Genomic DNA, 16,504 nt, shown 5'->3' on the forward strand with positions numbered 1-16,504 from the left:
GCTGTGGATGCAGAGTTAATGACACTCCAAATGCAGGTCACAAACGCAGTTCATTTGCCTGCTCTGGCCCCATGGTACAAAAGTACCATACGATCTGGTTGCCGTGTTTCAAATAGTGCATATTTTTTGGATTGGACCAAGTGTCCGATGATTATCTGCCCGTCCTAATCAATCATGTGGCATGGGATGCGCGCATCTGAAGAATTCACTCTGACACACTCGTTCAGCGCTGTGAAACGTCTGCTTTATTGGAATGAGGAAGTGAGTTTATATATGCAAGATGATGCAAGGGTCATGTGAGCACAGCATTAGCATTGTTGAACTATATGTTAGTCTTTGATTGGTCATGTTCACACAAAAGCAAACTTCCTTCAGGATATAGGCGTGATCTTCTTCTGGGTGTTGTCCGGAAGGAGGTACTGTCTTTTGTTGTAAGCCTTCACTCGATAGGAGGGGTTGTTGAGCAGCCACTTTGAGTAAGGACACACAAAGCATAGAGACATACATATACATACAAAAGCATATAGAAGTATAAAAGTAAATATGTATAAAATGAAACCAAATAGACATTTTACCATATCCATCACACATGCACAACTTTAACCCCCGGTTCACATATATGCCGGCGTGTGAGCTGCATTTTGCACGGGCAAGAGAGCCCAGTCATTTGAATGGACTCTCGTGCCCGTGACACGTAGGGAAGAAGTCCCTGCACTTCTTTGGAAAACGCAGCCCACAAGGGAACCTCAGTAGCGTTTTCCAGTGGGGACAGCGTGCCATTAGAACTAATGGCACTGCCCACGGGTCCGCATTTCTCTATGCTGGTGGTGCGGATCCATAGAGGCACCACCTGCACAGATGTGAACCTAGGGTTAGTGCGGTGCGATTTCAGCCCATTGAAATGAACGGTGCTGAAAAATTCCACTGCTCAGAACTGTATGTGAACCACACAGCGTTCCTATGTGATCCCCACGCAGCTCCTAGTGTAAAAGAGCCGCTGCTTTAACCCTCCTAATGCTGATCCACGGCGCAACTGCGTACATTTCATGCGATTGCAGGGTGCTTGCAGTGTGGCCTTTATCACTTCAATGGGTTGTGTCCGGTGACTGTACTGCCTGAAAATGCAGTTTGCCGTGGCTCGGAAGCAAAGTATTGTGGTCAAGGGTGGACTGAGCACTCGGGCACTGCCCGAGGGACCGGGGTCAGGAGGGGGCCCCATGAAATGCCCCTGGTACCTTTTATAGGCTTTTTTTGGGTGTGCTTTAAGGGTTCCAGAAGCCGGGAGGTGAGGCAGGGTTTTAGAGTCATGTGATTCGCTGTCACAGCGGCCAAATGATTGGGAAAGGTCCCGATTGAAAGAGGAGATCGGGACCTTTCCATGAGCACCGAACGTGTGTGCTGGTAGTGCGCAGGGTGCGCCCTCTCAGTACATATGTTTTTTTTTTAATAGAACGCAAATGTGTGGCCGCCCGGCGTCTTGGCCCAGACGATGGGTGGCCGCATATTTGCGTTCGCCTGGCGCAAGAGGTTAAAAAAATTATTTATATATATGATTGGCAGGGGTCTGTGTGATCTAATTACTGGGATCACCCCCCCTGCAGAACTGTGGGGTAGTTACTGGGACCGCCCCCCCTGCAGATCAGTGAGGTATTTACTGGGACTGCCTCCCCCTGCAGATCGGTGGGGTAATTACTGGGACCACCCCCTGCAGATTGGTGGGGATATTACTGGGACCGCTCCCCCCCTGCAGATCGGTGGGCTAATTACCTGGATCCCCCCCTGCAGATCGGTTGGGTAGTTACTGGGACCGCCCCCCCCTGCAGATCAGTGGGGTAGTTACTGGGACTGCCCCCTGCAGATTGGTTGGGATATTACTGGGACCTCCCCCCGCAGATCGGTAGGGTAATTACTGGGACCGCCCCCCTGCAGATCGGTGGGGTGGTTACTGGGACCCCCCCTCGCAGATCAGTGTCAGTGAGGGCATGCAGTGTCGGTGACATGGGGGGGGGGGCAGTGACATGAGGGGAGTCGCAGTCTTAGGCACATAGGGAGGACAGTGATAGAGACATGGGGGAGGACAGTCCTCGATGTCACTATCACTGTCCCCCCTGCCATGTCACTGTCCCCCCCATTTCACTGACTGCCCCCCCATGTTCACTAACTGCCCCCCCATATCACTTACACTGTCCTCCACCCAAATCACTGACACTGTCCCCCCGTGTCACTATTCCCCCCTCATGTCACTGACACTGTCCTCCCATGTCACTGCTCCCCCATGTCACTGACACTGTCCTCCACATGTTTCTAACACTGTTCCCCCCCATGTAACTGATACGGTGCCCCCCCCATATCACTGACACTGTCCCCCCCATGTCACTGCCCCCCTTAAAATCACTGCCACTATCCCCCCATGTCACTGACACAGTCCTAATAAGCATCAAAGGTTGGCCTGGAAGCTGCTGCCAGGATCTGTTTACCTGAAACACTAATGTTCGTTATGATTATGACTTCAATTTATGTGTATTTGTGTATCGTTTCAGAACAAGTATGTGTGAGATTTTATAAAGAGTAGAATGTGTGACGGGCTAAAAGAGAATCCATCTGCATGGCACAGACATGTCCCTGATTAGTGACAATACAGTCTTGCCAATGTCACAAGGGCGACTCTGTTGTTGGTAATTTGTCATCAGCATCAAGGTTGACCTTGTGACATGAGCCTTAAGGTTGTTCCCCTATGTGCAGGTGTGAGTCTCTTCACTGCTAGCTGTGTGGATTACATGAGCGTGACGACTGTGGTGTATTGTTTTAGAACAAGTATGTGTAGAATTTTATAAAGAGTAAAATTTGTGTCTGAACCTGGGTCTTTTGCAGGGAGAGGCTATGTTTCTTCTCTCTGAGCCACATGGAATGCTGAACAGTTCCCTTGACAATTATATGGATGATCCAACCTTAACCTTTTTGATCTTGAACCTTTAACCCTTTGCATCTCCTGTGAACTTCCTGATAAAAGCCATGTCTCTGCATTACCTGTTTCCCAGATTGTGTCTTTTCCAGCCAATATCCCGCTTGTCTCTCCTGCTGCCATCTACAGTCAGGTCCATAAATATTGGGACATCGACACAATTCTAACATTTTTGGCTCTATACACCACCACAATGGATTTGAAATGAAACAAACAAGATGTGTATTAACTGCAGACTGTCAGCTTTAATTTGAGGGTATTTACATCCAAATCAGGTGAACGGTGTAGGAATTACAAAAGTTTGCATATGTGCCTCCCACTTGTTAAGGGACCAAAAGTAATGGGACAGAATAATATTCATAAATCAAACTTTTATTTTTAATACTTGGTTACAAATCCTTTGCAGTCAATTACAGCCTGAAGTCTGGAACGCATAGACATCACCAAACGCTGGGTTTCATCCCTGGTGATGCTTTTCCAGGCCTCTACTGCAACTGTCTTCAGTTCCTGCTTGTTCTTGGGTCATTTTCCCTTTAGTTTTGTCTTCAGTAAGTGAAATGCATGCTCAATCGGATTCACGTCAGGTGATTGACTTGGCCATTGCATAACATTCCACTTATTTCCCTTAAAAAACTCTTTGGTTGCTTTTCCAGTTTCCTTTGGGTCATTGTCCATCTGCACTGTGAAGTGGCGTCCAATGAGTTGTGAAGCATTTGGCTGAATATGAGCAGATAATATTGCCCAAAACACTTCAGAATTCATCCTGCTGCTTTTGTCAGCAGTCACATCATCAATAAATACAAGAGAACCAGTTCCACTGGCAGCCATACATGCCCACGCCATGACACTACCACCACCATGCTTCACTGATGAGGTGGTATGCTTAGGATCATGAGCAGTTCCTTTCCTTCTCCATACTCTTCTCTTCCCATCACTCTGGTACAAGTTGATCTTGGTCTCATCTGTCCATAGGATGTTGTTCCAGAACTGTGAAGGATTTTTTAGATGTTTGGCAAACTCTAATCTGGCCTTCCTGTTTTTGAGGCTCACCAATGGTTTACATCTTGTGGTGAACCCTCTGTATTCACTCTGGTGAAGTCTTCTCTTGATTGTTGACTTTGACACACATACACCTACCTCCTGGAGAGTGTTCTTGATCTGGCCAACTGTTGTGAAGGGTGTTTTCTTCACCAGGGAAAGAATTCTTTGGTCATCCACCACAGTTGTTTTCCATGGTCTTCCGGGTCTTTTTGTGTTGCTGAGCTCACCGGTGCGTTCCTTCTTTTTAAGAATGTTCCAAACAGTTGTTTTGGCCACGCCTAATGTTTTTGCTATCTCTCTGATGGGTCTGTTGTGTTTTTTCAGCCTAATGATGGCTTGCTTCACTGATAGTGACAGCTCTTTGGATCTCATCTTGAGAGTTGACAGCAACAGATTCCAAATGCAAATAGCACACTTGAAATTTATTTATTTATTTATTTATTTATCGAGTTTATATAGCGCCAAAGGGTTTGCTCAGCGCTGTACAATAGAGGGGGGACAATACATGAAACAGTACAGTAACATCAAACAGCACACAAGGGGTAAGAGGGCCCTACTCTTTCGAGCTTACAATCTAGGAGGGAGGGGGTAGAGGTACAGGAGGAAATGGCTGTGGGGGATGGAGTGGAAGGAGGAGGGAAGGGCAGCGGCTGTTAGGTGAGGGTGGGGTAGGCTTCCCTGAAGAGGTGGGTTTTCAGGGAGCGCCTGAAGGTGAGGAGGGAAGGTGACAGTCTGATGGGTTGGGGTAGTGAGTTCCAGAGGATGGGGGAGGACCTGGAGAAGTCTTGCAGTCGTGCGTGGGAGGAGGAGAGCAGGGAGCAAGATAGAAGGAGGTCCTGTGAAGAGCGAAGGGTACGGGTAGGGTGGTATCTGGGAATCAGGTCGGTGAGGTAGTTAGGGGCAGTGTTGTGAATGGCTTTATAGGTCAGAGTGAGCAGTTTGAATTTAATGCGTTGGGCAATGGGGAGCCAGTGGAGGGAGAGGCAGAGGGGGGTGGCAGAGGTGGAGCGGGTGGTGAGGTGGATGAGTCTGGCAGCTGAGTTCAGGATGGTCTGAAGCGGGGTGAGTTTGCACTGGGGTAGGCCGGTGAGGAGGGAGTTGCAGTAGTCAAGGCGTGAGATAATCAGGGAGTGAACGAGTAGTTTAGTGGTGTCTGGGGTAAGGAAGGAGCGTATCTTGGAGATGTTCCGGAGGTGGAGCCTGCATGAGTTTGTGAGAGATTTGATATGAGGTTGAAAGGAAAGGTTTGAGTCCAGAATGACGCCAAGGACCTTGGCTTGCGGGGCGGGATTGATGGTGGTGTTGTTGGTAGTGATGGAAAGGATGGGGGGGGGGGCACGGGAAGGGGGAAAGACGAGAAGCTCGGTTTTGGAGCTTCTCGTCTTGAAATGAACGCTGAACCTTTTATCTGCTCATTGTAATTGGGATAATGAGGGAATAACACATGCCTGGCCATGGAACAGCTGAGAAGCCAATTGGCCCATTACTTTTGGTCCCTTAACAAGTGAGAGGCACAAATGCAAACTGTTGTAATTCCTACACCGTTCACCTGATTTGGATGTAAATACCCTCAAATTAAAGCTGCCAATCTGCAGTTAAAGCACATCTTGTTTCATTTCAAATCCATTGTGGTGGTGTATAGAGCCAAAAATGTCAGAATTGTGTCGATGTCCCAATATTTATGGACCTTTGCTACCAACCTTTGGATTGTTCCTGGACTATGATTCTGCCTCATCCTCATCTACTACCGTTTTTGACCCACCCTTGGCTTGTTGACTGACTCCGCTTCTGCTTGATCCCTAACCTGTTCCATCTGCTATTAGATTCCGGCTTGCTCATTCCCTAGTGGGGTGATCCTGAGATCTGCGACCTGGCACTAACACGCAGCCAAAACCATCTCCACCTTAAGGAGCTCTGTTATTTATTCTTAAACTGAACACTGACTGCAGTGCTTTGGGCGTTATGTAATCCTGACCTTTTCTCTGTATATATTGCACACCCCTGACCCCTGAAATTTGTTTTACCCTCTCCTGCACTATATACTGTACATAGACTATGTGTACATTACACACTTCTCACCAAAATGTTTAGTGTTTTGACAGTTGCTGATTGCTAAGCAGTAGCTGACTATTTTAATGAACTTCTTTAGGTTAGGCTCAAAGTGTTAGCTCATTGTCTATTCCTCTTGTGCACAAAAAGCAATGTGATGTGATGGAAATGTATTTTTTTTTAGATTTAGCTGAGCTTTATATGTGTCTTTAAGACTTGTACAAAAATAAATAAATACATAAAGTACAAGGGGACTTGCTTATTAATAGAGAAGTACAGGAATAAAAAAAAAACATTCATACTCACCTAGATGGCTGCAGCATCAGTCCGATCATGCTGCTGTCCCTGACCGCCACTACACCAAGAACTGAGCGATCAAAGACCTCTGATCACTCTGTGCTCGGCCCCTACCAGTGCTCACTGGAAAGCCAAACTGTGGGGGGGGGATGGGAGCAGCTGGCTTAGGCTCTCAGAGACCAGAAGCTGGGTGAAGACGGACATTGTTGTCGGGATCTCTGCAGAGCCTGGACCGGCTCCATGATGTCAACTGGCAGCAGACTTTAGCCTGTTGTCGGCCGAATCTGGGTCACAGGAGTGCAGAACTAAGTGCACTCCTGTGACCCACAAGATATGTATGGCCAAAAGAGCTTTGGCTATATTTCTCCTTTAAGCCCCTCCCACTGTTAATAGTTTGGCCACATACACTGTTCCCCGCCACACACTTCATTATTACACATGTTGTGAGATACACTCTGTTACATATGTAGGACACTCCCTGGGCTGCCCAAATGTGCCCAGTTTGTTTTACAATCCAAGCAACACGCGACACTGAGGAAGACTGTTACCTCCAGGCCGCCATCCTGCTCACTCTCAGCCGGCATCGATGGGGTTGCTTTGGCGATGTGGACAGATTCACTGCCATAATATAAACATTGCTGCCGCCAGGACAGGTAAGCAGCAGCCAGATTAGTGCAGGAGCTATACAGGAATACAGGGAGCACAGAGCACAGCCAAATATAGGCTGCAATCTGCAACAGTGTCTGCTTTAACACTTGCCAGGCTAAACAACAATCACTGCAAAGTCCTAACTACTACGTGTCTAAAGCTGGCCATACATTATACAATTTTCTTGAGATTTTTATATACAATTAGGCAGGCCCTTGCACTACATAGCTGAAGGTAAATCTAAAGGAAATTGAGCAGAAATTGGACAGAAAATTGTATAGTGTATGGCCAGCCTTAGAGAGGGAATGTGTGTGTGAGTTTGGGGAGCAGTATGTCAAAATGGCAGGACAGTTGGGTGAAGTTAATCTGGGATACTTCCGAGGTTGTGTTCATTTGTAGTATCTAATCACACTACTAAGTTACTATTTAGAGTCATTTAATCACACCAGCTTTTTGCTGCAGGTCAGTGTCACCCTAACGTATCCCTCATCCTAAAGCTGAGAGGTATAACACATGGGCACTTGTATACCTTAGTTTATAAGCATTAGTGTGAAGAATGTCTATCAGAAATCAGCTGCAGATGTATCGTACATCTACAAGGATTACAGGGTAAGCGAATGGAGTAATATTGGATGCTGCAAAACTGTAGACCTCACTGACTATGGGTTATGCACTATATATACACACTTTGCCACCAGGTAGACTTTTTATTTATGAGTAGCCCTAAAAATGTGAACAATTCCTGAAACATTTTTTCATTTCAGATACCTGTACAGCAGGGGTAGGCAACCTTGGAGAAGTGGAGATCTACCTGAACAACATGGGTGAAATTAAAGATCATCAGGCACAGTGTCCTACAGGTGTAACAGAGTGTATCTCACAACATGTGTACACCCCTGGCCACTTCAGCTAAAGGGGGTGTGGTTGGGGGGTGTAAGGGTGGTAAAAACATGGCTCAACGATGAGGTTTAGTGTGCTGCTACCCCTAGAATGCTGCCTTCACGATACACCTGCAGCTTTCCTGCCCTCTGCCTTAGACTTCTATTATATCCTGTGGGTTTGGTGAGATTTTTTGAAACTGTACCAAAACTCCTGAGTTCAGGAACTTTCATGTGTTTTCATAACGCACACCAAACCAACAGGATATGTTAGAAGTTTATTGCTAAAGTGCAGCTAACCCACAGGAAAGCTGCGGGTACAGTGTGCAGCACCCCCAGTACATCAATGTGAAAGCAGCCTAATAATTGTTAGCCCTGTTATAAGTGCTATTTTGCCCATATAGATGCTGTTGTGTCCATATTGCTTCCTCATGTGCTTCTATATGGGCACAACAGCATCTTTATACTATTGTGCCCATATAGCTGCTGTTGTGCCATCTATATTGGCACACCAGCATCAATATCAGCACACCAGAAGCTACAGTATGTCGGCACAACAGCATCTTTATACTATTATGCCCATATATCTGCTATTGTGCCCATATATATACTATTGTACCCATATAGATGCTGTTGTGCCCATATATATACTATTGTACCCATATATCTGCTATTGTGCCCATATATATACTATTGTACCCATATATCTGCTATTGTGCCCATATATATACTATTGTACCCATATATCTGCTATTGTGCCCATATATATACTATTGTACCCATATATCTGCTATTGTGCCCATATATATACTATTGTACCCATATAGATGCTGTTGTGCCCATATATATACTATTGTACCCATATAGATGCTGTTGTGCCCATATATATACTATTGTACCCATATAGCTGCTATTGTGCATTTATATGGGCACAACAGCATTGAGATGGGCACAACACAGCATAAAGATGTTATTGTGCTCATATAACTGGTATTGTGCCCATAAAAATGCTATTGTGTCCAGTGTACTTATGCCCAGTAACACTGACCTTGCAGGGCTGCTTCATACTGTGGATCCCACAGCTCCCAGGAATAAGAGGCAGAGTGTTATCACTCCACCTGACATTCCTGCCAGGGTTTTAGAGGCATCGGCTTATGTGGCTGGCTCATGCCTCTGCGAAACTGCTGCCTCCAACTAATTTGGATTTTTTTATCTTTACTAAAAAGATAAAATGGAATACATTTTGGCCAAGATTTATGATGAAATATTATTTGCAAAATTTTATAAAACTTTTTTTTCAAAATTTTTGGACTTTCATTTACATAGCAAAAAAAATAAAAATCCCAGCGGTAAATAAATACCCCCAAAATAAAGTTGTATCTGTCTCAAAACAAATGGTAAAAAATTCATATGGGTACAGTGTTGCATGACCGCGCAATTGTCATTCAAAGTGTGATAGCGCTGAAAGCTGAAAATTGCCCTGGTCAGGAAGGGGGTAAAAGTGTCCGGACTGGAAGAGGTTAAGGTGATAAGTTATACAAGTTATTGTGTAAAGTTACTTAACTTTATAAGTAAATTTTTGTCATTTTTTAAATAAAAAAAAAAAATTATCACTACTAGTTACATTTTAACACTGCTAAGCTCCTGCAGTTTCTTTGCAGCTGTTTGCAGCAAGAGTGGCAACAAGACTGGTTGGAGAATGGGCAGCAGTTAGCCTATGGCCTACCTGTAGCAGATGTTTCCCTCTTTACTAACTTACCACGTCTTATTCTGCACGGTGTCTGTTTGTAAACAGCTATTTTGTAGAGGCAGGGCTTTGCTTCCTTATGTCAGAACCTCCAGCAAAAAAAAAAAAAAAAAAGTAGTGAGCAGCACAGTAATGACATCACCATATCTAATTCCCAATCACCTGGGACTAGCGGTCAGAGGCAGCAGTGCCTCACAAAGTAGACATACAGGAGTACCTAGGAACAGTCACATACACAGAAGTATGGTTTTTCAGAGTTCTGCTTGGGCAGATGTTTCTCTATAACAGCAAAGCTTCACTTTTTGCATTCAGGTCCACTTTAAAGTGAAACATTAGTCAGAAAATCAAGTCCTGCTAGATCACTGCAGACTGGCACCTTTTGCAGGTATAACGTAAATCGTACTGTTTACAATTCAGTAATGCACTGTCTCACCCTACTTTGCCCATGCTCAGTTGTTCTCTATTTTTTGGCACCGTGCTGAATTTGTAGAGGCCGATCTGCTGATGCTTAAAGATTTACTGCTGCTCAGGGGCTCCAGGCTTAAGTAAAATGGCAGCCTCCAATAAGAGGAAACAGGAACAACACTGGAGGCAATCTACAGCACACACTAATTTTGGTAGCAGAGTTATTTGGCTGCATGCATACTAGTGTTTTTTTTTTTTTTAAAGCTCCTAGAAGCTATTTTCAGCATACGTTTTTCTGCTGCTAGAAGCTAGTGTTATCCTATGTGTCCATGCACACTACTTTAGGCTATTAACATTTTTTGAGCTTCAGCTTCTCAAAGCAGAAACAAATACAGGTTTTTGTAGAGTGTTTTGGAGTGTTTTCCAGCAGAAAAAAACCCCCATAAAATGCTCCTAAAACACTATTAAAATACGCTTAACCGTTTATTTTTCCCCTCTACATGTACTGTAAAAACACGATCGCTTCCGAATGCTACTAAAAAAGTTGTTACCTGCATTTTTAGCTAGTGTTTAAAAAAAAAAAAAGTCGCTAGTGTGCATGGAGCCTTAATGTGGAATGTATGTTCTTTGCTAAAAAAAAAAGCATTATTTTTATTAAGTTGTTATGGGTAAAGTTCCACTTTGAGCAATGAAACGCTACAAAAGTGATATATCTACAGAACTGAATTCTAAAATAGATGGTTTCAGCATTACTACAAGATAAGCGGCAAAGAGTAAGAGACGTCAAGGCCGGTAATCTACTTATAAAAGTCAGTTGCTTTAATTGATATTGTGTAGTTTCTTGAACTAGTGAAGTGATGATGGATTTCAAACACATTATACTGTGGTCTTTCTTTGTAAACTTAGTTTTAATGGTATCATTATACTGTACATATGATATTCTATTCTAGAAGAATACCTTTAGGGCTTATTTAGATCAATGCATTTGTGCATAGAAAGTGTTTCATGTGGATCCTAACCTTGTTTTGCAGCCCGTTTGTTTATGCAAAAATCACACATCTTGCTTGCCTTGTTTGCATTGCATGCGTTCACGTGCTTACACCAGTGTGAAGGCGGCCTTAAAGGTCAAGTTCAAGCCAGTTAAAAACATTCCAGGAGCATCGAAATAGGCCTCGTTCACACAGGGTGATGACATGTGAACCCCTGCAGGGCCATGTTTTGCAAAAACAGGAATGCACAGCTACTGCAATATTTGTCTACTGGTGGTGCACGGAGACAGCCACTGTATCCCAATATGACATATGGGTGTCCCCAAACTCATTTTGTGTATATTTGGGGACCCACATCTACATATTGGGAAACAGCAGATATGTCTGTGCAGCCGCATGTCTCAAAAGACAACAATGGGACGCCAGCACAGGGATACACACAACACCTCTGTATCCCCATGCAGGCAAAACATGGCCCTGCATTGGGTACTGATGTCATCGCCTCGTGTGAATGAGGCTGTAGAGTTTGTTTTAATTAGAAAGCAGTCACAGCCCTAGTATTTATTTCAAGTACTTATACAGTGCTGTCAATTTACACAGCACTTTACATATATAATGTGCAGTCACATTAGTCCCTACCCTCAAGGGGCATACAATCTAGTAGAAAAGCAAGGCTTCTTGTTAATTGAGGTGTCCTCCCTCCCATAGTCTTTTGGGACACAGGACAGGTCCCAGAAGACTACAGAACAATTCAGGAAGCGCAGCGCTACTCGCGCATGTGCAGTGGGCACCTGGCTGTGAAGCCGCAAGCTGTCCCAGCCGGGTGCCCACACTGAAGATGCCAGCACTAGGGAGAGAAGATGGCCAGTAAAACGGGCTTCAGGGACACACCATGGGACCGAGGGACAGGCGAGTGTGTTTTTTTTTTAAAAATCAGCAGCTACAGGTTTTGTAGCTGCTGACTTTTATTTTTTGACAGTGTGAGTGGAACTCCACTTTAAAGTCCAGCCAGAAACATCCCCTGCAATAGGCAGCTTCTTTGTAGAGATACTTTTTGATTCCCTTGCACACATAAGGAATGCCAAGGTTACAACTCTTTTAAAACACTGAAGAATCGCACACACACGTCAGATTTAGAAAAGGAAGTCACAGTAAAGCCTCCATTAACATTTCCAGAACAAGACCAGGGAAGTGGCTGCAATAAAGTTTTTTTCTAAAACACTTGCTATGTATGTTATGAGATTTTTTTAATATTATTTTAATTATGCAAATTACCTTCCCAAAAATGTCTCCAACTTTAGCTTCCAGATCTTCTAGTGCAGACGATTGGAACTGCAGGGTCTGGTACTTCTGTTCAGGGAGGGTAAAGTTTTGTGACTGTTGAAATACAGTCCTAAAACATTGAAGAAAATATGTTATCGTCATATAACAAGGAATAATTATTAACTACACAAACAACCTCATTCAGAAAAAAAAGCATGTTTGTTTATGGCTGTCCATGACTCAAACAGGCATACATATGTGGGAGATCTCAAAATAATTGATGCTCACATGTCATAATGTGTTTTAGTTTCTGACATTTGGCTTTTATTCAGAGAGATCTTTCTAAGGAGATTTACTGCATAGTGACTCCACACCATGACCTGCATTTTATAGCCCATTCATAAAATGCAGACAGTGGTGTGGAGGCTGCAGTAGGTAATGGAGTATTCGCTGCTGAATGAAGTGGACAGAAACTCAATTTGGAGTAGAGAACAGTCAGCACTGGTTCTGTGATCAGGCTCACTCTCTGGCCATTTTTTTACAACCATTCATTAAATAGTGCTCCCCTGGCTTTATAAACATGACATTTTTAGTGGCTTATAAATGGACCTCAAAGCCCCTCTAATGTCTTAATAGAAATAATAATGGCAGGCAGGCTCTAGCATTTAAACCTTCCCTACTCAAAACCTTAACATTTGGGGGGTCTATTTATTAAAAAAAAAAAAAAAAAATAGAATACCAGTCTATGGATATAGTGGCCTCATTTTCTCTTTTTTCTCTCTTTTTCCTTGATTTTTACTTGGCAGTGCTGCCAGAAGCACACTTCCTGTCGTAGGGTGAAACCCTTACTCGCTGGACATACCACATCTCTTGAAAAGCAGCACTGTCAATCTAGGACAGGTCAACTGAACACCTTCTCCTCTCCTCATCTAAATAACATCAGGGGAGGGTTTCTGTAGTCTACAGAGATAGCGGAAACCAATGCAACTAATAACAGTCAGCACAGGCAGAAAGCACAGAAAATTACCAACTGACAATAATTCTGGCAGGATCAAAAGGTATTTTTTCACTTATCAAATGGATAGAACAAAATGCTTCTAACGGTATATTCAACAGACCAAAAGGGAGCAGATAACAGTGGTTGCCAACAAATGAGCTAAAGGGGGCCTCAGTTGTGGCCCCTGACAACACCAAAGGGCCACACATAATGTTCAACATATGTAATGCTTGAGGGGACGGTCAGAAACTGCAGAACTTATGGAGGACATGAGGGTCAGAGAGTGTGGACAGGATATATTTTTGTCTGGGGATATGCTAAGGGCTCATGTACACGGGGAGTTTGGAAAACACTTCTGAACAATGGAAACTGACTGCTGGAAAAGGTAGGTTAAAAAATGTCAATTTAGCTGCATTTGCATATAGAGTTTGCATTTAGAAGCGTTTTTAAATGATAACCTCAGGAGATCTTCCCAAATGCTCAGAATGCACTGAAAAACAGCAAAAAATTTACTATTTCAGACATTTTGAGAGAAAGAGAGAGAGCAGAAGCAGGGAGAGCAGCATGTGTTGAGATGACCTGTCTTTTCTGGTTGTATTCACTATGGATCCCATCATGAGCATAATGCGTCACGTTCTACTATTTTTTCCTTCACGCAAAACCTGGAACTGACTGCGCTGGTGTACCAGGTCTACTTGAATACATGGAAAACGCTTTGCATGCATTTCTGATGATGAAAAAAGGCTCTGAACAGTATCTGGCCATGGAACAGTTAAAAAACGCTTCTAAACGCAAACGCTTATAAACACGGTTAACTGCGTTTACAAGCATTTGGTGTTTGAAATGCCGGTAAAATCTACACCTGAACGCAAGTTTGGTGCGTTTAAAAAAACAACTGTAAACGATGATGTGTACATGGAAACATAGGAAAACATTAGGGAGAGTTCAGGGGCTGCTGAAAAAACACAGAACAGCTCCTGAATGTCAGTTTATCAGCTGCAGTGTACATGAACCCTAAAGAAGACAATATGAAAATGGGAACACGTTACCTGAGACTAGTACACATCAATGCTATTACCCCAATCAATGTTCCCACCAGAAATTAGTGAGGGCCGAGGGCTGAACACCGCAGTGCATTCATACGACCTGGTTGCCGTGTGTTTCAAATAGTGCATGCACAACTTTAACCCCCGGTTCACATATATGCGGCATGCGGGCTGCATTTTGCACGGGTACGAGAGCCCGTTCATTTGAATGGACTCCTATGCCCCGTAACACGCAGTGAAGAAGTCCCTGCACTTCTTTGGAAAACGCAGCCCGCACAGGAACCTCGATAGCGTTTTACAATGGGGGCGGCGTCCCATTAGAATTAATGGCACCCGCCCATGGGTCCGCATTTCTCTATGCTGGTAGTGTGGCTGCATGGATTTTCGTGCGGACCCACAGCGGCACCACCCACACAGATGTGAACCTAGGGTTAGTGCGGTGCGATTTCAGCCCATAGAAAATGAACGGTGTGGAAAAGCTCCACTGCTAAGAATTACATGTGAACCACGCGGCGGTCCTACGCGATCCCCACGCAGCTCCTATTGTGAAAGAGCCGCTGCTTTAACCCTCCTAATGCTGATCCACGGCACAACTGCGTACATTTCATGCGATTGCAGGGTGCTTGCAGTGTGGCCTTTATCACTTCAATGGGTTGTGTCCGGTGACTGTACTGCCTGAAAATGCTGTTTACCACGGCTGGGAAGCAAAGCATTGTGGTCAGGGGCAGACTGAGACTGGCCCAGGGTCAGTAGGGGACCCCATGAAATGCCCCTGGTACCTTTTATAGGCTTTTTTGGGTGTTGGCAAGGACACAGGGGCCCCATGATACCCTATTGCCCAGGGGCCCCATGAGTTGTAGGTCTGCCCCTGATTGCAGCCATAGCATGGATTCAGCCCTGAGCAAACGCACTGCTTTGTTCTGGTGGGTGGTCGAGGGGTGGGAAAATTCCAGCTCAACCACCTGCTTTTATTGTTCCCGGTCACCCATGGGAATGAAAACTGAGTTTTATATGGGAGCAAAAAAAAAAATAAGATGAAAAAAACTCACCACGTCAAAGCTGCACAGAGCGCCAGACACAGAGAGCACAGCCAGGTCCTGACATCCGGGCGCACTGACCGGCTTGCAGGCGCTGGAGAGGTGGCCGCCTGCAGCAGTACCACCCCGCTGAGCATCCTTCCCTTCCCTGCAGGACGGCGAGCTCCCCTTCTTCCTCTGCTTCACTTCTGCAGACATGACAAAACACACCCAACTGCTAACTACACATAGAAATGGAACAGAACAGGAAAAGCTACAAATCCACCACAAACCCACTACAGAGCCGCTCCAAAGTGGAGGCTCGCTGGTGATCAGCATCAATGGTTGGCCTGGAAGCAGCTGGCAGGATTATTAACCCGTCATCTGCTCTCAGCCCCACACGCAGCGACCCCCCTCCCTGTCTATGTGGCAGCCAGAATGACCCTCCTTACACTACACTGAGCAGCTGAGGGGGGATCCTGCTGCAGACTAGAGCTCCACCTCCAACAGGAAACATGTGACCTCCATTCCACCAGTTGCTTTTATAAACTTGAAAAAATTTAGAGTGGAGGTCACATGTTGCCTGCCGAGTGGAGCTCGACTGGAGCCTCTTCCTGTTAGTTACATTAAAGTTCACTAGAAAAAAAAAGGGCGACTGGAGGTCACATGTTTAAAAATAGAGCTCCATTCTGCAGCCAGATTGTATTAGAGTGATGACAGCGGACCGGAAGTGGGAGGAGCCTGAGAACCGGAAGTGTTGCTTAGCAACCCAACAGCGTCTTCGCAGTCTGAGGGAGGCGCTGCAAGGATCAACATCAAATCGGCGCTGCGGAGTGGCGGATCGGCGGACCAATAGACTGTGGAACCTATGCAAGTAGGTGGAGTCAGCGACATGTGGGCGAATGAGGGAGGAGATTTCGGAGCGGGGGGCGGATGATATTGAATCTTTTATACATTTTTATCATTTCCAAAACCACATGGTGCCGGCGCCTCCCGGGCCTTCAAAGGGTCCAGAAGCCGGGAGGCGGGGCGGGGATTTAGGTTCATGTGACCGCCGTGATTCGCAGTCACGGCGGCCACATGATCGGGACCTTTCCGTGAGTGCCGAACGTGTGTGCTGGGACCGCGCTCTCAGCACAAATGTTTTTTTTGTAATAGAACGCAAA

At 45.1% G+C, this 16,504-nt stretch overlaps 1 protein-coding gene across 3 annotated transcripts; it reads right to left on the reverse strand.

Moving 5' to 3' along the window:
* Window positions 1-222: 222 nt before the first annotated feature.
* On the reverse strand, window positions 223-15,865 carry LOC149467778 (inhibitor of nuclear factor kappa-B kinase-interacting protein-like). Of its 3 annotated transcripts, none has more exons than XR_016311834.1 (4): window positions 15,372-15,841; window positions 12,292-12,409; window positions 9,635-9,711; window positions 223-470 (listed from the first exon to the last, which is right to left on the reverse strand). XR_016311834.1 is itself a non-coding variant. In XM_089671193.1 (4 exons), exons 2-4 carry the CDS (start codon window positions 15,494-15,496, stop codon window positions 372-374), a joined length of 342 nt encoding a protein of 113 aa, XP_089527319.1. In that variant the 5' UTR covers window positions 15,497-15,547; window positions 15,791-15,865; the 3' UTR covers window positions 223-371. The 3 variants fall into 3 exon arrangements, 2 of the variants coding, with proteins under 2 accessions (XP_089527319.1, XP_089527318.1); XM_089671193.1 differs by lacking the exon at window positions 9,635-9,711 and having other exon boundaries at window positions 15,372-15,547; window positions 15,791-15,865; XM_089671192.1 differs by lacking the exon at window positions 9,635-9,711.
* Between the last annotated feature and the right edge of the window lie 639 nt (window positions 15,866-16,504).

Source organism: Staurois parvus, unplaced genomic scaffold, assembly GCF_062004578.1.
Source record: "Staurois parvus isolate SC_StPar_1 unplaced genomic scaffold, SC_StPar_1.0 ptg000101l, whole genome shotgun sequence".
NCBI classification, from domain to species: Eukaryota; Metazoa; Chordata; class Amphibia; order Anura; family Ranidae; genus Staurois; species Staurois parvus.

Coding starts and splice junctions, on each gene's coding strand:
- LOC149467778 (XM_089671193.1), bottom strand. CDS start 15,496: ATGCTCAGCGGGGTGGTACTGCTGCAGGCGGCCACCTCTCCAGCGCCT. Junction 12,410..15,371: donor CTCTGTGCAGCTTTGACGTG/GTGAGTTTTTTT, acceptor TCAATGTTTTAG/GACTGTATTTCAACAGTCAC. Junction 471..12,291: donor TTGGAGACATTTTTGGGAAG/GTAATTTGCATA, acceptor CCTTACTCAAAG/TGGCTGCTCAACAACCCCTC.